At 40.1% G+C, this 23,542-nt stretch overlaps 1 protein-coding gene across 7 annotated transcripts in view; it reads left to right on the top strand.

Moving 5' to 3' along the window:
• Nucleotides 1-23,542, top strand: part of Spdya (speedy/RINGO cell cycle regulator family member A) — a 44,710-nt gene that overhangs the window by 6,129 nt on the left and 15,039 nt on the right. For all 7 annotated transcript variants that reach the window (XM_087552228.1, XM_087552224.1, NM_138855.2 and 4 more), the window contains 3 exons: nucleotides 373-431; nucleotides 3,592-3,677; nucleotides 9,741-9,912. In XM_087552228.1, the coding sequence (XP_087408354.1) occupies nucleotides 402-431; nucleotides 3,592-3,677; nucleotides 9,741-9,912 (288 nt within the window). In that variant the 5' untranslated portion in view covers nucleotides 373-401. The remainder of the gene's footprint in view (nucleotides 1-372; nucleotides 432-3,591; nucleotides 3,678-9,740; nucleotides 9,913-23,542) is intronic.

The raw sequence follows: 23,542 nt of genomic DNA, 5'->3' as shown, positions 1-23,542 counted from the left end.
ACAATACGCTCAGAACAGTATTAAGTTGTTTTTTTCTTAGAAGATGAATTATCTTGCACCAGATTCCATTTCTGCCTCTTAAGATTGACACTGCAAAAGAACCAAGAGCTGGTACCTAACAGCCTGTTGGATACTCAGGAAACTCAGAAATATTATTCTCCTTTAAATCTGAGTATAAGCATAATAAAGGGAAACAGATGGGAAACGCACAGTCCTTGCAATGATAAATATACTAAAAAAACTGACAACTTCACATTAGCAACCATTTTTGTTTAATTTCTAAACATTACTTTAAAATGTCTCAGTTTAGAAATGATTTCTTCAAAAGAAAACATATTTAAGAAGATAACTCATAGCTATCTTTTGTTATAGATGATGATTTAATTCAAGATTTCTTGTGGATGGACTGCTGCTGCAAAATCGCAGACAAGGTAAACTAGAAATAGTATAATCATAAACCATCACTGTTATGTTACTAGACCATAAAAAGTTTTATGATTTAACAAGAACTTTCTCCTTCATTACGGTTAGAAAAATAGCTAGCCTACATTCTCTCTTCAGATCAAAAGTCTTTTGGTGTGTGTGTGTGTGTGTGTGTGTGTGTGTGTGTGTGTGTGTGTGTGTGTGTGTGTGTCAGCATGTATGCCATAGCCAGTATGTGGTCTGAAGACAATTTATAGCCAGAGTTGGTTCTCTCCTTCTACCGTGTGGGACATAGGAATTGAACTCAGATCATCAGACTTGACAGCGTGTGCCTTTGCCATTGAGCCATCTAACTGTCCCCCAAAGCAGAATTCTTACACTTAATTTTTATCAAATCTGTTTGGAAACAAGAATCAATAGAGATACCATACTTTGGTGGGGGAAGTGCAAGGATACATTTTCACTCCAGCCTTGCCTTGCCTCAGCCTCCTAAGAGCTAGGATAACAGACATGTTCTGTGCTCAGCTAGATTCAGTACATTTTGGTTACCTTTAATTGGTATGGAGAAAAAATTCTTGAAACTCATGCCACTAAGGGAATTTTCTGTAAGTTTGAAATATTTTATAAATAATTTAGACATAAAAGTCCAATTGTCTTTTTAAACAGTTTTATTACTATTTCAGTAGGCATTAAGTTGCTGTTACTATAATTTATGATGGTATAAATAATCTCTTATTCCATGTTGGAATTCCTCACTGACAGATAACAACCATAGAACAGCACTGTCACATTTTTTTGAGAAACACTAGACAAAAGAAAATTGAGAATTATTCTATAAAACAAATGGCTTGTGAGACACAAAAATAGATTAGCAGTTAAAAGCACTTGTTGCTCTTCCAGAGAATTCAAATTTGCTTCTTAGCACCCCGATCTGGCTGCGTACAGCTACCTGTAAGTCCATCTCCAGAGAGCATGGGTTTACTTGTGCATTTGTGCACACATTCACACACATGCTCACATTCACGCATAATTAAAAATATTTGTAAAATAATGAATCATTCTCTTTTTGGTTAGTATACAAAGAAATTAATTTCATTGTGACATTTTGATTCACGTGTATCATTATTCCCTCCCCACCCCACAGGTTTAACTATGTAACACTGGCTGACCTAAAACTTTCCCTGTAGAGTTGGACTGGAAGCTATTTACCTACCTCTGCCTCCAGAGTGAGGGGATTACAGGACTGTGCCACAGTGTCCATCTACTTTATTTTCACTCAGACTAGTCATGCATTATCCTCTTCCTAGTAATCTCACAGGCCAAAATTAGTTGAACATGTTCTCAATTAGATATTGGAGTCCCATAAACTGTCAAATATATTAGGAATAGTGATGGTAAATGCTTTTTGGTGGACATATTCCAATATGTTTGTATGCTTTTGAGTCAGCTGAAAAGTTGTCCTTTTGCTTTTGTAGATATTCATTTAGACTAGGCAGTCATATATTAATTAAGTCCAATAACAGTTAAAATATAAATAAAAATAAAAGAATGCTCAGAAAATTAGCTTCTGATTTCATACTAAATGTCAAAATGAAGGCTTTTATTTCATACTTAAATGTGACAAAGATAAAAATGTGTAATTTTTTAATTTGGGAGGCTGGGGAATCTGCTAGTGGATCAGAGCGCTTCCTGTTCTTGCAGAGGACCCGGGTTCAGTTTCCAGTACCCACATCAAGTGACTCAGAACTGCATTGAGCTCCATCTCCAGGGTAGCTGGAGATTCCTGGCTTCCTCAGGCAACTACAGCACACACACACACACACACGTAATTTAAAACTAAAGTTGTTTTTCAAAAAATATTTTGGAAACCTTTTTTAAAAGCTTTAATTTTATGTATTTGGGTGTTTAGCTTGTACATATGTCTGTACCACTTGCATGCCTGGTGTCTTTGAAGGCCAGAAAAAAAGTATCAAATCCCCACGAACTGGGTTTGTAAACAGTTATAAGCCGCCATATGAGAGCTAGGAATCAAACTCTGTGTCCTCTTGAATAGACAGTGCTGTTCTCTGTGGAAACTAGTTTAGAAACATTAAAGCACATACAACATATAATAAAACAAAGATCTTCCTGTGGTTCTTAAAAATAATCAACCTATTTTTGTTTGTTTTCGGGAATGTAAACTATTTTGAGGTAAATCTGAGGCATACTAACATTTTATGATAGACATTTGATAATTCGATGCGGGTGGGATACGTACAACTGCATCAGGTGAAGGTGCCTGATGACCCGGTTGGTCCCAGGATCCACATGGTGGAAGGAGAGGATGGAACCGACTTCTTCATCCCCACCCCTGGGTAGTAGCCTGACATATAACATAAGTAAACAAAAAACAATAAATGAATATAAATAAGGGTAAAATTTTAATAAAATATCCAAAAAATTTAATCTTTTAAAACAATCAAAGTATCACTTTTCAAATAAACAGTAATGATATAACCAAATATTCAAGTTGGTTTAGAGTCGTGGCAAGCAGTACAGTTTATGTGCTTTAATGTTGCTGTGCAGCAGGGGGCAGTGTTTGAAAAGTAACTGACCCAGAAGACTTGACTATGTTATTTCAAAAAATCCTTTACATAGAAATGAAGGGAGCCCTGGAGTCATTTGTTGTATGATGCCCTTACAAGATAGTGAACAAGACAGAAAAACCATATTCATATTATAACTTGTTTAACATTAGAGTTTGGCATATGTTCTAATAAGCTAATTGTGTGTCTTTTTAATAAGACATTTAAAATGTTTTCTCACTGAAAGTTAGGCCTTGCTATACAGTTTTAAAACTATTGGTGAATCTAGGTGAAAGACGCTTGACTACTCATTGAACTATTTCAATTTCTTTATAAGTTTGAAATATAAGATAGAAAAAAGTAGAGTTTTAGTTTTAGAATACACCAGCTATGATAAAATTTAGAAATCCTCCTCACTAAATATAATAAATTATCAATAATTCTTTCTCACACTATTCAAGTGAATCAACTATAGGGGCCAAACAATAAGTACTCTGGTGATTGTATAAAGGGAAATATTGCCTTAGTTTAAAGTCAACTATCTTATAGCAGTTGTATTAGTGAAAGCAAACCATTAATACTCATTTCTAACTTTTCCTTGTAGTATCTTTTGGCTATGACCTTTGTTTATTTCAAGAGAGCTAAATTTACTATAAGTGAACATACCAGGATAAATTTCTTTATTGCTCTGTAAGTATGCTTTCTACTAAGTGAATTTTATTGGTTATTTACAATATGTGTGATCTGTAATTTAAAGCAGAAATATTTAAATTTTATGGCTATTTTTAATAGGCCTCATTGTATATGGAAATTATATATTTTTCACTTCAATAGGATAGTTTTGTGCTCTTTTTTTTTTTTTTTTTTTTTTTTTTTTTTTTGGTTCTTATTTTTGGAGCTGGGGACCGAACCCAGGGCCTTGCGCTTCCTAGGCAAGCGCTCTACCACTGAGCTAAACCCCCAACTCCGTTTTGTGCTCTTTTCATTGCCTTACATTACAGGCCAGAAATTTGTTGTTCCCACTTCAGGTTACATTGTATCTTTTACATTTTTAACAGTGCTCTCATATAAACTTCCCCAACACACACACTCACTCTCTCTCTCTCTCTCTCTCTCTCTCTCTCTCTCTCTCTCTCTCTGTGTGTGTGTGTGTGTGTGTGTTTGTTTGTTTGTTTTATTTTGTTTTGTTTTTTTGAAACAGTGTAGCCTTGTCTATGCTGGAACTCACTCTGTAGGCCAAGCTAACCTTGAACTCACAAAGATCCACTTACCTCTGCTTCCTGAGTGCTGATTAACAGTGTATACCACCACATCCAGCAAGTTATATATATTTTAAAAGCCAGACTATTTTCTTTTAAATTGCCAGTTAGTATGTAATAAAACCATCATCATACTTTTATAATGTGAGCCTTTGAGGAAAATGTTTTTGCATATATTCTTTGTAGGTCTATATCTAAAAGATAGGAATTACATATATTTAATACTTTTGTGTTCACTGATGGTGTCATCAGACACTGAATATTGTTTATTTTCCAGATTTTCTGTTGATATCACATTAACTAGTGATAACTTTGCTATTTGTTAAATTGTTTTAATGATGTCTTTTTCTAATTTATAGGTCATAATTTAGTTAGGAAAAAATATAATTTCAGGCTGACATAAAACTCAGTGGTGGAATTCTTGCCTAGTATGCACAAAGCTCTGGGTAACTCCTCAGCACTGCCCTGCCCTCTGACAGGGTCTCTTTGTATAGACCTGGCTGTTCTGGAACCTGTTCTCTAGACCAGGCTGGCCTTGAATTCAGAGATCTACCTGCCTCTACCTGCTGAGTGCTGGGATTAAAGATGTGTGCCACCATTCAGCACTAAGCTTAAACGTAAGAGTCCAATTTAGAAACTGTGGTATGCCGGGAAGTAGAGTGCTTCCCTTATATGCACGAAACCTTGGGTTCCGTTACTAGCAACTCCCCCTCCCCAACCAAGAAAAGAACAAAGAATATGCTTTTTCTACCCTATACTTGGACACAGTGATGCAACGAGAATGTATATACATAATTTTAAGTGTTAAATTAGGGAACTATATACAAGCATTGCAGCACTGGGGGCTGGAGAGATTGGCTCAGTAAGATGGCTGCTCTTCTAGAGGACTGGGGTTCAATGCCCAGCACAGCTATCAGGTCCAGAGAATCTGATGCTCTCTTCTGGCCTCTGTGGGCACTAGGCACACCCATGGTTCACAGATACACATGCAGACATGACACTCAAATACATAAAAATAAATAAATAGAAAACACCGGAGTATCACAATAGTTGTCAGCATTGAGGAGTAAGTTTTTTTTAATTAATTTTTATTTATATGAGTACACTGTAGCTGTCTTCATACACACCAGAAAAGGGCATCAGATCCCATTACGGATGGTTGTGAGCTACCATGTGGTTGCTGGGAATTGAACTCAGGACCTCTGGAAGAGCAGGCAGTGCTCTTAACCCCTGAGCCATCTCTCCAGCCCCGAGGAGTAAGTTTTAATATCTATTTAATTCAGAATCAGAATTGGTCGAGAAATCAGACCAGAAGAGCTTGATCTATGATTAAGTAGACATTTTCTAGAACATAGGGGAAAAAAAGAGCTGAAGTTAACATTTGATGATGATTGGTTAACTGGAAGAATTTAATAGTAATAGCTAATTCTATTATGTGTAATATTATGTATAAATCACCACATCTTATATATTTATACATTTAGTTTTCTTGGGTTTTGCTTTTTTTTCTTCAAGACAGGGTTTCTCTGTGTGTAGCTCTAGAACTCCTGTAGAGCAGGCTGGCCTCAAACCCACAGAGATCCACCTGCCTCTGCCTCCAGAGTGCTTAAAGCCATGCACCACCACTGCCCAGCCCATGTAGGCTTCTTTTTTTTTTTTTAAAGATTTATTCATTTATTATATATGAGTACACTGTAGCTGTCTTCAGATACACCAGAAGAGGGCATTGGATCTCTTTACAGATGGTTGTGAGCCACCATGTGGTTGCTGGGAATTGAACTCAGGACCTCTGGTAGAGTAGTCGGGTGCTCTTAACCGCTGAGCCATCTCTCCAGCCCCCATGTAGGCTTCTTATGAAATGCATTTTTTGTTCCTGTTTTATAGACAAGGAAACACTTTGACTTTATAGACAATAAAGCACTTTGAAGGTCAGGGAAATGAGTGAGAGGCCAGGTATCGTAGTACACAGCCATTTCCCCACCATTTAGGAAGCTGAGGTGGGAGGATCATGAGTTTGAGGCTAGCCCGGGCAAGAAAAAAAGCAGAGATGCAAATGCATGTATGATATTCCCAAGACCCAAACTCAGCCTTAATACTGTTAATTTGCCATTTATATATTTCAGTATTAAATCCATATTCAGTATCATACTATTGTGTAGTTTTCTCCATCTGAGAATTAAAGACAAACCAAAATTGCTGTAGTGCAAATCTAAGTAGAAGCCTGAAATTGGACTTGTTTCACTTGTTTTGTAGTTATAGCCACTGTGTAGTTATCATTTAAGATTGCACTGCTTAACATATTATATTATATTTCAGGTAACCTGAATTATAATTTCCATCCTGTGTCCAATCGTGTTTTCTGTAGACTCACTCAGTATTTCTTTTCATTAAGCATCTCTTATTAGCCACAGTTCTAAAGCTCACAATTTCTTTCTGTACAGTCATGTAATGTTTCCTTTCGGTATTCTTGTAACACCCTGAATTTCTTTTTCCTCTTATTTTTTTTTTAATTTTTTGAGACAAGGTATTTGTAGCCTAGGCTGGCCCCAAACTCTGTGTAGCCAAGGATGATCTTGACTGGATCCTCCTTCCTTCCTACCTTTGCCTTCCAAATGCCACCATGCCCAGCAATACTGTGTCATCCTCCCACATCCTCTTCTACACTTACTGATTATGTGCTTTTTTTCCCTCCTTTGCCTAGTTATTGAATGAGTTCAAATCCAGCCAAGGCAATTTAGAAAGACTTTGACTTAAAATAAAAGGTAAAAAGAGGAGTGGAATTCAGTCGGTGGTAGAACACTTGCCTAACATGCTGAGGTCTTTAGCCTTCCTTTCTAGCTAACTTTAAGCCTTTTCAAAAATGCTGATAGAACCTACTTGGGGTTAGATCAGCTTCCTTGGCTTGAAGATATCTTTCAACAAAGAACCCTAGTAGAAAATCCTAGCTACTATCCTTCAAATCTTCCCCATTTCCTCTGTTAATTTCCTTTGAAATCCATTGAATATGCTGTTATATACTGTATTCTGCTTTCCAAATCTGTTTAACAATTTGGAGGTATTGCCTAAACACTGGCAGATTTTAATGAGTGTAGTAAGTGTTTCTATTTAGGAATCTATATTATAAATAGATGGGCATGATAGCCCTCTCCTGTAATGCTCTCAGTATGCAGGAGGCTGAGCTAGAATGATCCTAGACTAAGACCAGCATGGATTATATAGGGAATTCCAGGCTAGCTTGAGCTTTGTGAAACGATCCTGTCTTAACCCACCTGCACTCCCACCACATGCACAGACACATGCTTTAACCCACCACTCAGGAGACAGCAGCAGTCTCTGAGTTTGAGGCCAGTCTGGTCTACACAGGTCTAAGTATCCAGGACATCATAGTGAGACCTTGTCTAACAAACAAACAAAAAGATCAAGAAAGAAAGAAACCTTTGTAAATATCTGTACCTTGAGCATCACGGGCATGAAGGAAAGGCATTACTAGGTGGGTTTAAGGAGTGAAGGTAGAGAGCCCTTCCCTCTGCCCCTGAATGCTCACATTCCTTCTGAACAGGAGATTAGCTGTAGGATTCTGGGGAGGGGAGAATAAAGAGCGTAGTATGTATGAAGAATCTTGCAGTCACGGGCTCAGTTAAGTTTGGTGTCATTGTTTGGCTAGCTTGTTGCCTGTAATGATGGGCAGCTTGGAGCCATATATAAGCTCCATACTGCTCAGCATGTGGCACAGGCAAAGGTGACTGCTTCTGGCCTTTTGCATGGAGGACACAAAGAAGCAGTTAGAGTCACATGGATAGTTGATAATACTCAATGCAGTGGCAACTACCTCAGTGTTACACATTTTTTATATTCTCTGAGCTACATTTTGGATATTTCTTTAAATTTATCTTCCATTACTAATTCAATCTTCATTATATTTGTTAAGCATTTTATGTATACTATTTTTAATTTTTTTCAAATACACTTATTTTTACAAATGTTTTAGTTATTTTATTTGTTTGAGTATGTGACTATGTATATGTGTGAGTTTATGTGCACCATTTACATTAGGTGCCTGGAAAGGTCAGAAGATGGTGTGAGATCCTCTGGAACTGGAGTTCGAGGTATTATGAGATGCTGGATATGGGTACTAAGAACTGAAGCCAGGTCCTCTGCAAGAGCAGTAATCGCTCTTCACCACAGAGCTATCTCTCCAACCTGGACACAGTTATTTTTGTATTCTGTTTAGATTTGGGGTTCTGTTCTGCTCATGGTGTCTTGCTTCCTTGTATGTTTGGAATGTCTTTGTTGTAAAAGTGACCTGTGGAGCCTGCACTGCTTCTGACTGGGAATCTATCCCATTATTAACTTTATACCTGTAACATCTTGCCTCATTTTTGTTTTTGTGGAACAGGGTTGCATGTGGCCCAGGCTGGACTCAGACTTACTATATAGCTGAGAATAGCTTTGACCTCATGGTTCTTCTGCTTGAATTCCTTAAATACTGGGATTAGAGATGTGTACCAACACACTAGTTTAATGTGTCTTTCTTTTCTGACTGCTTTTAAAGATTTTTATCAATGCTTTTGAGCAATTCATCTATGATGTACCATCATATAATTTTCATGTGATTTCTTGTTTCTTATTCATTTCTTATTCAACTATAAGTGTAGTTTCAATGTATCTACTTTTTTGAGCATATCGGATAGTTAGAGTAAGGGGGTAGAGAGGTGTCTAAGGGGTTAAGAGCACTGGCTGCTCTTCCAGAGGATCTGGGTTCAGTTTCCAGCACCCACATGACCGCTCACATCTGTCTCTAATTCCAGTTCCAGAAGATCTGACCCCCTCAAGCAAACATACATGAAGGCAAAACCAACAAACAAAATAAGAGTAAATTATATTAAAATAGTTATAAATGTTTTAATGTCCTCCTGTATATCAGTTTTGCGTTGGTTTTGATTGAGTATTTTCCTTATCATGGTTTGTATTTTTCTGCTTATTTTTATGTCTGGTCCCCCTCAAGTATTTGGCAAAATACTGACTTCCAAATGTGTATGAGGGATCTGTTTGAATATAGCCCAAAGAAAGATAAGAAAAGAGAGTACCCTACAGTCATTCATCTAGAACTATAAACAGTTCTCCTTAGCCAGAGTGAAAAGCCACAGTTCCTGGAATAATAAGGAAAATACCCTAGAAAAGTCTTGCCTTGGAAAGGAGCTAGTAAGGTCCAGATTGAACATTGTTTGCAGATTCATCTATGAAGTCAGAAATCCTCAAAAGAGATTGATTCAAGGTAACTTACTTGCATCCCAGAACAGTTCAACAATTGTAGGACTACAGAAACCCTAGAAGGTGCAACAAGCCATACAATCTGTTGTGTCATTGCTTTAGTTATGTATTTTAGATAGGAGTATCCATTATGTATTGATAATTCTTTCATATTTCTTTTTTTCTTATCTATCGTTCTTGCCCTTACCCATTTCTTTCTTGGGTTGTTCATCCACTTTGTTAGATATCTGGCTAATACAGTTGAAGAAGATGAAGAAGAAGCCAAGTACGAAATTTTTCCATGGGCTTTAGGGAAAAACTGGAGAAAATTGTTCCCTAATTTCTTAAAGTTACGGGACCAGCTGTGGGACAGAATTGACTATAGGGCTATTGTAAGCCGGCGCTGCTGTGAAGAGGTAAGTGTTTAAGGTTATTTCTTATAATCTATCTTTGCTATCCAAGTTTCCTTGGACTATTTACTTATCTTTGGGTTGGGTTGGTTTTTTCTTCTTTATTTGGGGATAAATTCCTGCAAGTAGCCCAGCCTGCTATGGAACCCACAGTCCCATTTTGTTCCCATCAGTTTTAGAATAAAAGTGTACCATGCCACTATGACCTCCCTACATAGTTTTGAATGATCTATGTCTGCCTTTCTCTTTGTACATGTATAAGATCATTAGTCTCGGTCACTATTATGAGTATAACTTTTTGTTTTTTTTTTCTTTTCGGAGCTGGGGACCGAACCCAGGGCCTTGCACTTGCTAGGCAAATGCTCTACCACTGAGCTAAATCCCCAATCCCGAGTATAACTTTTATATTCTGTTTCTATTTGAATTTTATCATATTTATTAAAAATTGTAATATCTATTTTTCAGAGAAGACTAGTTCTATATTATTCTTATTATAGTATCCCCTTCCTCCCATCTAAAAAATCACCAGTATCCTAGCAAAAGGTTTGTGGACATACTAAAGCATCTTATTATTGTAAAATTAGAGGTGAATAGTAATTTCCACTAAAGTACATGAATTTTCAAGTTTCTACCATTGATGCCAATAGCATGGTTACATAAATTAAATAAATTTAAATATGTTTGAAATCCATACCCCTTTTCTCAAAGAATATGAAAAAAATCAAGGTTTCATGAATTCTCCCATTAACCCTTGCATTTCCTCTTCCTGTAAGTGGACAGAGACTTCTGAAGATAGTCTGCTACTCTCTTGACCCAGAAAACCCTACAAAATCATGCAAATCAAGAGGTTCAAATCTTCCTCACTTTTAGAACACCCATTAAACTGCCCAGACTGTCAAGGGCATGCATATCCAAAAAGCGACCAAGTATCTGAAAGATGTCACTTTAAAGAAGCAGTATTCTGGGATTGAATGGTGAAGTTGGTGGGTACACCCAGGCTGAACAGTGGGGCTGGTCTCAGGATTGGTGGCCAAAAATGAATGCTGAATTTTTGTTGTACATGCCTAAAAGTACGGAAAGTAATGCTGAACTTAAGGGTTTAGGTGTAGATTCTCCAGTCATTGAACATACTCAGTAAGAGCACCTAAGATGTATGGGCAAACTCACAGAGCTTATGTCTGGACGTGTGAGCTTCCCGCCTCAATGAGATGACTGATCCTCACTGAAAAGGAACAAATTGTCCCTAAGCCAGAAGAGGTTACACACACACACACACACACACACACACACACACACACACACACACACACAGATGTAACAGGAGAAACTGAAGCAACAAAAACTTATGGCATAGAAATAAACTCAACGGAAAATAAATGCAGATAAAAGTTTTAAAAAGTACATTGTTTTCTTTTTAAATTTAATTTTCTTAAATTTAACTTGAGACAGGGCCTCTATAGCCCTGCTGTCCTGGAACTGTCTCTGTAGACTGGGCTCGCTCACAGATCCTACTGTCTTTGTCTCCCAGTAGATAGGGCTAAAGGTGTGCACCTTCATGCCCAGCACGTTGTTTTCTTAACATCGGAGTTTATTACGAGAATCTTATTTGTAAGTTATTTTAACCAAATATTTTATTAGCACTTTAAATAACCAAAGTTATAGAATAAAATTAAGTGGAAGTGAAAATTATTGTTAACTCTTGTATTACTGTTTCAGAACTTTGAGAAATGTAAACTAGATAAATCTGTAATTAAATCCTACCCAGTTAAATAACCGTAGAGCAAAGGAGCCCAAACCGATGGATTCACTTCAAACTTGAGTAAAGACTTTGACTGCATGTCACAGAATTTGACCCATAATTCTCATTGTTAATTATATTTGTTACTGAGAGAAGATATAACAAGTATGCATATTTAAATTTGGATTATTGGCTCTTAGAGGAAATGCAAGGAGTCAGAAATAACAGAGGACAGAAAATAAAAGGAAGCCACATGGCAGGCCAAGACTATACAAAGTTAAATTCAATGGGAAAAGATAAAAAGTTGCATATACAGGGATTCGAAAATTAATATACTATCATTCAAACTGAACTAATCCAGTTACATGATAGCGAAAGAAACCTGTAACTTATGTCTCTATTTCTTGTATCCCTTTTTTAAATGTCTCTACTTGGGTCAATGTTGCAGTCCATTCCTGTAATCTCAGTCCTCAGGAGACTGAGGCAGGAGGACTCAAGTTCATGGAAATTCTGGACTATACAAATAGTGAGACTTTGTCTTAAAAAGAAATAAATGTCAATTACATAGCAATTTGCCAACCTTGAAAGTGATAGCGGGCCATATTTAAATACTCTAATTTTTCCGAGTACATGCTACTCTGCTTCTGTTCTGTTCTGTTCTCTTCCATTCTCTTTAGAACTGTATTGTAAAGCCCCTTCTCTATTCAACAGAACCTTGTCAAGCCTCCTATAGCTTTATGATGCCAAAGCATAGGTTAGCTTTTAGTTTTTGGTCCTCAACTTAGCAGCATTTGGCACGTATTTCCCTGTTACACTGCTTTCATGTGCTTTTCCAAATATTGCGATTGAGGGTTTTCCCATTTATTTTGTCAGTTCTCTTTCATCTCACCAGCCTTATTACAGCATCTGAGAGCTCAGTTCTTGCCTCAACTAGAATTAACTTAGTAATGATCTTGTTCATTCTCAATACATTAACTACGAGGGGCTGGAGTGATGGCTCAGCAGTTTAAAACCACTTCCTAGTCATCCAGAAGACCAGAGTTCAGTTCCCGGCACCCATATCTGGCATCTCACAACCACCTGCAACTCCCAACTCCTAGGAGCGGTCCCTGCAGGCAGATGCATGTGCTCATACACATAAAAGCTATTTTCAGAAGACTTTAACATAGAGATCTAAAGGAAGCTCCTAAGTCCAGATGTGCACATCAGATTGCTTGTTTATTCCATCGTCTGATTGAACCTTAAACTCGACATGTATAAAATTCTATTCCTGATTCCTACACACAGACCAACAACCTTGCCTTTTGCAGTCTTCTATGTATTAGTAATGAGCAGTTCCATCCTAGTTGCTCATGTCACAAACTGTATCTTTGGCTTTTTACTTCCCCCTTGTGTCCTTGCCTTAAACTATTCAGGGGGCTGGAGAGATGGTTAAATGGCTAAAAGCAGGGCTGCTCTTCCAGAGGCTCCTAGTTCAATATCATGGCTTCTCACAATTGCCTGTAATTCCAGCTTTTGGTGATCTGATACCCACTTCTGACTTATGTGGGCACCAGACACTAGATATACAAGTGGTACAGGCACACATGCTGAGAAAACACCCTTACACATAAAAATAAAATTTAAATTTAAAAACACTAGCATTCTACTATTTCTAGCATTTCTGCCACTGTTTACCACTGGTTGCCTTAAATGTTATCAGAACTTTGCAAACAGTCTCTCCTGGACATAGAATGCACCTTAGTGGTAGTGTATTTGCCAGGCAAACAGAAAGCCTAGGGTTTAATCCCAGTACCTTAAAACAAAAGCAACAAAGAGTTTCATCTAACCCCCTATAGACTCCTCTTTATATAATTGTGAAAGTAATCGTGTGTTAAGCTTCTGTACAGTATGTTTTTTTTAAATTATTTATTCAATGTATGTGAGTACAATGACACAGACACACCAGAAGAGGGCATCAGATCCCCTTACAGATGGTTGTGAGTCATCATGTGGTTGCTGGAGTTGAACTCAGGACCTCTGGAAGAGCAGTCAGTGCTCTTAACCGCTGAGCCATCTCCCCAGCGCCCAGTATGTTTTTTAAATTGTATTTGTTACAGGTATTTTTACCTGCATGTATATCTCTACCACATGCATTCCTGGTGCCCACAGACCCCAGAAGAGGGTATCAGAACTCCTGGGAGTAGAGTTGTAGACTGTTGCAAGCCATTAGGTGGGTATGGGAATGGAACTTAGGGATCCTGGAAGATCAGCTAAATGCTCTTAAAAACCAAGCCATCTCTCCAGTCCCCACCACAAGGAAATCTTTTTCATGACTTCTTTTCAAAAGCTCTCTCTCCCAGTAAGCACCAACTACAAGGATCTTCTTGGTTGAGGGTGGGACTTTGTGTCAACCTCTACCTCTGAGTGCTAGAATTTTGTCTGGCTTGAACCCATGTAGGTTTGAATATGTGGAAGCTAAGTAGTAAGGTATGTTGTTAAGCATCCTATATATTTGTTATTGAAATCCCCATACTAGCATACTGTCAGTAAAAATAATCTTTAGTCTAATAGTCTAAAATTAAGCTAAACTGGAATAGTAGCTACCAATGTGCTTATAATAGTAATATGTATTTGCACAGTATTTTTAGTATTCAAATTTATAGTATTTGAATTAGTATAGCTCCCATAGGCGTATAAGTTTGAACATTAGTCTCCAGTTAGTGGAAATATTTTGGAAGGATTAGGAGGTGTGGTATTGTTGGAGGAGGTGTGCCACTAGTATGTCATTGAGGTTTCAAAACCCAATTCTATTCTCAGTTAACCCTCATTGCCTTGTGCTAGTGGATCAAAGTGTGAGCTCATAGTTCCTGCTCTAGTACCTTTCTTGTCTGCCTGTGGCCGGTGATGGTCAGGGACTCTGTCCCTCTGCAACTATAAGCCCCAAATTGAACACTTTTTATGAGTTGCTTTGTTCATAATGTTTTATTACAGCAATAAGAAAGGAACTAAGACCACATTATGACTCTATGCATTGTTTATCCTCACAAAGATACCTCCAAGGATGGAGGGACGTTTTCCTTTATGGCTGGTGACACTGAGGACCCAAGGATATTAGGATTAACTTAAATACACACAAGGAAGTGCCAGAGCCACATCTTGACTGGCTGAATATGAAATTGCTTCCAGCTGTTCTGTTTTCTCTGAGATCTAGCTTCCATATAAACTTTTCAATAGTAATTTAGAAAACTCATTTGTTTCTTATCTGGGGAATTAAAAAGCATAACTATTCTATTTCTCAGATTTCAAAAAAGGGTCACTAAATTATGACACTTTTGTCATATTTGTCTTTCTGTTACTATTGTTAGAGAGCATACACTCCCCTTTTAGGTAATACTGAGTTTTGTGATTTGTCTCTTTTTCTTTTCTTTTCTTTTTTTTTTTTTCATTTGTAGACAAAATCTCTCTACATGGCCTTGGCTGTCCTGGAACTTACTACATAGACCAGGCTGGCCTAGAATTCAGAGATCCTTCTGAATCTGAATCTGCCTCCCAAGTGCTGGGATTAAAAGTGTGTGCCACCATGCCTGTCCCACTGTTTTTTTAGAACCATTTTGCAAAACTATTGTCTATAACTATATTAACTGCATAGTATTCTACTACTTTGTGTCTGCTTTTTTTCACTTGAGTCAATTTTCTATTTGGATCCAGTTTAATTAATACTTTTTAAAAAAATTTAGACTTAAGTATATGAGTGTTCTACCTGCATGTATGTATGTATGTGTGTGTATATATTATGTATGTATGTATGTATGTATGTATGTATGTATGTATGTATATATGTATATATGTGTGTATATATTATGTATGTGTACCACAAGTGTTCCTGGTGCCCACTTCATAAGAAAGCATTAGATAGTCTGGAAATGGAGATACAGATGTTTGTCAGCTACCTATGTGTGCTAGGAACTCAATCCAGGTCCACTGAAAGGGCAACAAGTGCTCTTAACAACTGAACTATCTCTCCATCCCCTAGCCCCTTAGTTTTGTGTTCAGCTCCCTTAAATACTTGTTTGAAGAAAGATGGACCATAATTATATGCAAATAAAAATACACACTTTTATATATACATATATTCATACTATACATACATACTTACATAAACTCACTGCCTGTGTGTCTGTGTGTAAATGGCTTCTCTGGAAAGAATGAAGAATATTTCCCTACGAACTCTGGTCTTGGCTTCTTACATTATTGCTTTTTAGGCACAGTTCCTTTGTAGTGGAATTAATTTACATTCATGATGGCTTAACTTCTAGACAGGACCACATATTAGAGAGGGTGCCTATCTACTGATAGAGACCCCATCCCACTGCCTTTCAAATACCATAGAATATAGCAGTAGCTTGGAGGGAAAGACTTCTTTATGCTGCTTGTGTACTCTAATACAGTTGCTATAGTAACACCCTAGCTAACTTCTGTTAACTACTACTTGATTTCACATTAGTAACTTAGGAAGCAATAGTACTTGGGCAGAATAAAACAATAAAGGCATGCAAAAGAGATCCTCTATTGGGAATGTGCTAGAAATAGCTAAACTGGCTTGAGTTTCAGAACTAGATAGATAGCAGTGCTTCAGAAGGGATGGCAGTGTTAGAAACACTACAAAATTCTAGTTGTCATGACTTAGAAGTAAGCTGGCTATATAGCATATCTGGAAATATGGATACTTTGACTTCTTTTCATTATTTTTATCCTTTTAATTTCCTTTTCTTGTCTTACTACTTTACAGGGCTCAAAAACACAAGTACCACTTTTTTTTCTCTTTTGTGTATCTTAGATTTTTATAGAGATGTACAGCATATATATATATATGTCATATATAACATATATAACATAATATATATATATGACATGAAAAATGTGACAGTGTCACATGCCTTTAATGCCAGCATGTGAGAGGCAGAGGCAGGTGGATCTCTGTGAGTCTGAGACCAAGCCTGGTCTCCAGGCCAGCCAAAGCTACCTAGAGAGATCCTGCCTCAAAATAATAATAATAATTTATAATAATATGATAGTAAAAATAAATATTTAAAAGAAAGAAAAGCAACAAAACAAAAATATAAAGGGAACAAATAGGGAGGGTCAGGAGCAAAAAGGGTGAGGGTAGCTGAGTATGGGGTTACACTTGAATTACATTATTTCTGTCCTAGTTAAGGTTTTACTGCTGTGAACAGACACCATGACCAAGGCGACTCTTATAAAGACAACGTTTAACTGGGGCTGGCTTACAGGTTCAGAGGTTCAGTCCATTATCATCAAGGTGGGAACATGGCAGCATCCAGGTAGGCATGGTGCAGGAGGAGCTGAGAATTCTACATCTTCTGCTAGCAGAAGACTGACTTCTAGGCAGCTAGGATGAGGGTCTTAAAGCACATGCCCAGAGTGACACACCTACTCCAACAAGGCCATATCTCCAAGTAGTGTCACTCCCTGGCCCCATAATGTTGTTCAAATACATGAGTCTATAGTGCCATATCTAGCCATAGCATAATAAAGTATATTTGTTCCAATTTCCAAAGTCTATCACAGTATCAACAATGTTAAAAGTCCAAAGTTTAAAGTCTCTTCTGAGAATCATCCAATATCTTAACTGTAATCCCCAAAGAAAGACAGGAAACCAGCTGGGCAAACGCCAAACTGCATCTCCATGTCTGATATTAAAGCAGTTTTCAGATCTCCAGCTCCTTTTTCATCTTTGTTGACTGCAACAAACTTCTTTTCCCGGGCTGGTTCCATTCCCTGTTAGCAGCATTCCTCGGGAGATATCCTCTGGCTCTGGCATCTTGAAAATTTTGGTGCCTCCAAGGCATCTTCAATATTATGTGAGGTTCAAGTTGGACCTCTACTGAGACCCCTTGAATGAGACTCATGGAGGCGGTGATTGATGCAAAAACAAGAGGAGTTTTATTGTTTCAGCAAGCTGGGGCTGCCCTGCTTCAAGAGGGAGATGGCCCTGAGCAGAGTCTAATAGGGGATTATATACATTTGATAAGGGCAGAATTCAATCAACAGTAACTGGTCAAGATTCTATTGGTGGAGTGAAGTGACCTTCAAACTGATGAATCCATCATCAGTAGACCCTTTGGGACTTTCCAAAGAGGGTTGGTTGGGAGTCACAGGTGGCTTTGTCTGATAGCTGACGTAGTTGTTCCAGGACCTAAGCTGGCTCTACCCTTCCTGGAAGGAAGGAGTCTTAGTGTTTGAAGGTTTGTGGTAGAATTTTCCACTAGCCTTAGTTGACCCTAACTCTGGTTCTTCCCCCCTCCTTCTTTTAGCATAGCTTCAATCCTGAAGCTTATAGTCTTCTAGCTCGTACTCCTGATTCTCTGCTTTCAGCTGTTTATATTGTTGCCTTAAGATCATTTACTGGACTGTATTTATTTGTTCTCTTATAAAAGCTACTAAGTGGTTTAAAATGCAGGGGCCAAAAGTCAGAACTAAAAGTAAAATTATCAACGGTCCTAGCAAGGTGGAAATCAAAGTGATAAACCAGGGAAAGCTATTGAACCAAGACTCAACCCATTCTTGGACCTGTTCTCTTTCTCTTTTTCTCTTGGCAAATCCTTCTCTAATTTTGGTCATGGAATCTTTAACTACTCCTGAGTGATTTATGTAAAAACAGCATTCTTCCCAGAAGGTGCACAGACACCTTCTTGCTGGAGGAACAAGAGGTCTAAACCATGTCAGTTCTATAAGACCACATCAGAGAGAAAGATCAATGACTCTTGTAAATGGGAGATGGAAGTCTCAATTCTTTCAGTATCTGCATCTATAACTATCCTGAGTTTTTGATAGCTCTGTCCCTGGAGTACTAAGGAGGTAGTTCCAGTGGCTGCCCCTGCTGCTCCCAGACCCAGGCTCAGAAGCAAAGGCACAGTTATAGCTACAGACTCTTGCTTGACTTGGTGGTCTCCGTCCCATCTATCTAGCATTTCTTCAAAAGGGTAGCTATTAGCCTTGGGACTAACAGTACTAGGACACAGAAATCTGTCCGGTTCAGTACTTGTGTGTGAACATAGGGAGCGAGGCTCATGGAGCAAGCCCACCATCTATTTTGGGGTGGTATAATGTATGAATCTCAGTAACCTGGGGAATAGGTAAGTTACACAAAGACTGTTAAGACAGTAGGACCTGCCCTAGGCAGAATCCAGGCCCCTTCACTGCCTTCAAGGTAAGACACATTCCTGATTTCTGAGCCTACCAGCAGGAAGAAGATACATTAGACAGGGTGATATTTGAGGAGGTAAAAGCAATACCCTCATAATAAGGGGGTGCTATATCATAGTAGCCAGCATGAGTTAGTAGCCCCAGGGTTAGATTCATTCAGCACATGGAAGGTTTTCTTGATGAGATCAGTCAAGGGTGCTGGGTTAGGTAGATATGGGGTCGGATTCTCTAAAGTATGGGGGCTATCATATGAGCTGACTGAGCTGTCAGAAGGGGGCTCTGGCAGTTCTGGTGTGAAGCAGTGGGGCCTCCACCCATCCTGAAAGGTCTCTATAAAAACTGTATTTGTAATCATACTTCCCAGGCTTGACCTCAGTGAAGTCTACTTCCCAAAAGACACCTGCTCTGCTTCCCCTGGGCCTTTTTTCTTTCCCTACCTTGGTGTGGTAGGCATTCACTTGTTGACAAACCTGGCATTTTTCTACTACTTCTTCTGCCAGATACCTCAGGTCCATGATGAATGCTTGAGAACCTTTGACTGTTTGTACTAGTTTCTTGGTGCCCAGATGAGTCCATTGGTGCATCTGGGTTAACAGATCTTTTGCTTGGACCCAAGTTAAAATAACTTTTCCTTCTTGTGTCTTGCATTGTCCATCTCATGTAAGGTAATAGTTGGTGGGGTAACCAGAGATTTGGACTACTTTCTCTGGGGAGTACTGTAGAAGGGGCCAACCCTTAGTCTAATCATCCACTCCGCTCTTCTTTGTCTCTATTAGTTGGACCGTGACAGTGGCAGGGTCTTTAGTAGCAACCTCTTTCACTGTTTTATCTGCAAAGTGGTTTCCCCTAGCTATGAAAGTCTCTCCTCTTTAGTGGCCTGGGCAGTGGGTGATGCTCACCTTTAGTGGTTTGAGGAGAGCTTTGGTCTTAGCTTTGTTCTTAATCTTGCAACTGGATGTCAGGATTCCCCTTTGCTTGTATATCGCCCCATGTACATGAGCAGTGGCAAAAGCATACCTGATATTGATATAGATGGTGATCTTTTTGCCAACTCCCTTGGTTAGTGTGATCAGTTCTGCTTTCTGGGCTGACATTCCAGGGAGCAATGGTTCTGCCCAGAGCAGTTGTTGCCCATCTACCATGGCTGTTCTGGCCTTGTGCTGCCTGTCTAGGCGATAGCTGCTGCCATCAGTGAACCAAGTAACCTCTATATTGGGCAGTGGTTGGTCAGAGAGATCTTTCTGCCACCCCTGTTCCTCTGCCAGGACCTGCAGATAGTCATGGGCAGGTACCTCAGGATCAGGGTTGAGGGTCACCCAGGTGTTAAAGTGACTCAATCCAAAGTCTGGTAGTAGGTCGCATGGGTGTTAGTGAGCCACTGATCAGGTGGCTGGTGCACTACACTCTGGAAGGCATGGGGGACTGTCACAGCCAAGTCATGTCCCATGGTCAGCTTATCCACATCCTTGACCAGGACTCCCTCTGTTGCTATTATCCTCAGGCAGGCAGGCAGGCCATCCAGCCAATACTGGGTCCAGTTTCTTTGATAGGTAAGCAATGGGGCGTTTCCAAGGGCCCAATGATTGGGTCAGCACCCCCTTAGCCATCCCTCGGTTTTCAGCCACAAAGACATGAAGAGACTTGCTGATGTCAGGCAGTCTGAGTGCAGGTACTTCCAAAAGAGCCATTTTAATGGCATTGAATGCATGTTGTTCCCCCTTACCACAGTAAAATCGGCAAACCCAGGAATCAAACACCTACAAAAGCCAGCCATCCCCAAAAATTCTCACACTTGTTTGGGGGTCTTTGGGACAGGGATATGAAAGATGGTTTTTTTCCTGGACTCTGACAACCATCGCCTCCCATCCTCTAACAGGTACCCCAGGTAACTCACCTTATGTTGGCAGATTTGGGCTTTCTTGGCCAAGGCTCGATAACCCAACTTGCTTAGCTCTATCAGCAGCTGCTTAGTGCCCTGGAGATAGTCTTCTTCAGTCTCTGCTGCAATTAGAAGGTCATCCACATTCTGCAGAAGGGTCACCTGTGGGTTAGACTTGTGTTAGATGTCATGATGTAGGGCCTCACTGAAGAGGGTTGGCCCACGAGTTCTTGAATCCCTGGGTCAGCCTGGTCCAGGCGAGCTGTCCTGTGATCCCCCTCTCGGAATCTTCCCAATCAAAAGCTAAAAGCTTTGGAGAGTCAAGGTTAAACAGAAAAAGGCAACTTTGAGGTCCAAATCTGTGTACCAGGTCCTTGTAGGTGGTAATGAGCTCAGCAGGGTGTAAGGATTAGGTACCATGGGGCATATGTTGGTTGTTCACCAATTTACCTCATGCAGGTCCTGCACAGGTTTCTTGACAGGCAGGAGAGGCATGTTCCATGCCGACCAGCACCTCCTTAGCATTCCCCAAGTCTAGAAGCCTGTTAATGTGAGGCCAAATTGGGGTACTGGTGCATGGATATTGGGGTAGCCACAGCCTTCAGCTCTACATGAATGGGAGGATTCTTGGTAGCCTTGCCCATGCCTGCTGTTTCAGCCCAAGCCTGAGGCTACTTTTGGAGCCAGCAGTCCATGTTTTGGGGCATCTTCTTGATATTCTCAAGCAGTTTGTATTCATCTTTCAATCTCATGGTCAGAACCTGCATAGGTTCCCCCTTGGGGCCTGTGATGGTAGGGCTCTTTGGGAGGAAGTGAATCTGAGCACCCATTTTGGTAAGTAAGTCTTAGCCAAGGAGGGGGTAAGGACACTCAGGTATGACCATGAAAGAGTGAGATACCCAGCCTATACCAGATCAACAGATCTTCGGGTAGTCCACAAGTATTGTTTAGTCCCTGTGGCTCCTTGAACTCAAGACTTTTTCTTGGAGAGGGGCTTCTCTGTTTGGAGGAGGACAGAGTGTTGTGACCCTGTTTCCACCAGAAACTGGGTAGGTTTCCCCTCTGCTTTCAGAGTTACCCTCTGGGTTTGGGAAGGGGCTCAAACCTCCCCTCCCCCGCCCTGAACCTAGTCTCTCTCTTCTCCCAGAGTTAAGACTCTTCAGGTCTGTGAGCCATTTTCCTTCTTTCTGGCCCCCTCTCCCTGCTTTTTCTTATTGGGACAATCTCTAGCCCAGTGGTCATGTTCTTTGCAATAGGCATACTGATCTTTCTCAGTGGAGCTCTCTGTCTCCTTACTTGAGGTGGAGGCTCCAGTCCCCTCCTGTTCTCTCTAACCACCACTGTCAGGATATTTTCTGATTTTCTGTCTTGGTGCTCTTCTCTTCGCAGTTCCCTTTCCTCTGCCTCTTTCTGTTTCCTCTCTTCCTTTTCTTCTTGTTCCCCTATTGTGGTAAACTTTCTCAGCTACCTGCACTAGTTCCCTCAAAGACTTATCTTGTAAATTGTCTAGCATCTGGAGCTTCCTCTTTATGTCCTTCACATCTATAAACACCATAGTCAGTGTGGCCCTATGTTCCTCAGTGCTAGAATCATAGTATGTGATTGGCGGAAAGCCTCCATAAGTTGTTCTAGGAAAGCAGGAGGCGTCTCAGTGTGGCCCTGCTGCACCTCTTGCACCTTAGCTTAGTGGGTCACTTTGCTGTATCCTTGAGACCTGCCAAATTAGCCTGGCCATAGACTTTCAAGCACTCCTAACCCACTGCCACATTGTAGTGCCAGTCAGGCCTCCTGGTCTATGTTAGCAGGGTTCAGGGTTAGGACCCCACTATTTCCTGGAATGTTTTTCTTAGCCTCTAGGAGAATTTACTCCTCCTCTTTGGTGATAAAGACCTGCAAAAACTGCTGACAGTCATCCCAAGTAAGTGGGTATGTAAAAAGAATGGACTCTTTACATTAGTGAGGCCTGTGGGGTTATCTGAAAGGGATGGGTGCTAAGCTTTCCAGTTATAGAGATCAGAGGTGGAAAAGGAACAGTATTGCATTGCCTGATTTCCTGTTGTACCTGCAGGCCCAAAGGCCCGCGGGGGAGGGCCGCAGTTGTGTTGGGATGCAGCTCTAAAGCTTGGTGTCCCCATGGCAGGCCCTGTGTCCTCCTCTGGGGCATGAGTAAAGGGGCGCAGGGGCCAGGGCCAGTAGAGCCTCAGCCTACTGGGCTCCGGTGGCCCACTTGGGGCAAGAGGGGGGTGGAGATGGGGGATGTGGATCAAGTAGAAGGAGATCTGCAGTTCCCAATTCCTGGAGAACTTATGTCTTCTTCCCTGAGCCAACCAGTGGCTCAGACTGAGTTTTGAAAGTCAGAACTTTCAAGGGAGACAAGGAAGGACCCAAGCAGGGGGATTAGTTATAAGCTCTTTCCAGACAGTTATATAGGGGACCTGATCTGGTTGACCAGTAGATCCAGATTCAAGTCCTAGGATCTTACATTTGACTGCCATGGTTGTGGGGAAATCGAAATTGATCCCAAAAACGGCCATTCAGACACCCACAGGTTCTGGAGATTCTTTTTCTTTATGTCTGCTGACAAGTTGTGTGCATGTCCCTGGATCTCATCCCAATGCTTCAGGACTAGACCCAGAGGGGTGGTAGAAATTTTCTGTCCCATGTCCATAAATTTTGTCAGTCCAAGTCCAAGAACACACACACACACACAAAAAATTAGTACATAGACCACTCACCCCTTCCACAGGCGGAACAAATGGGTTACCTGGTAACTCGGCCAGCTCACGCCAGGTCCCAAGTCTACAAGACCA

Source organism: Rattus norvegicus, chromosome 6 (assembly GCF_021556685.1).
Source record: "Rattus norvegicus strain SHRSP/BbbUtx chromosome 6, alternate assembly SHRSP_T2T, whole genome shotgun sequence".
NCBI classification, from domain to species: Eukaryota; Metazoa; Chordata; class Mammalia; order Rodentia; family Muridae; genus Rattus; species Rattus norvegicus.
This window is presented reverse-complemented; position numbering and strand designations above follow the sequence as displayed.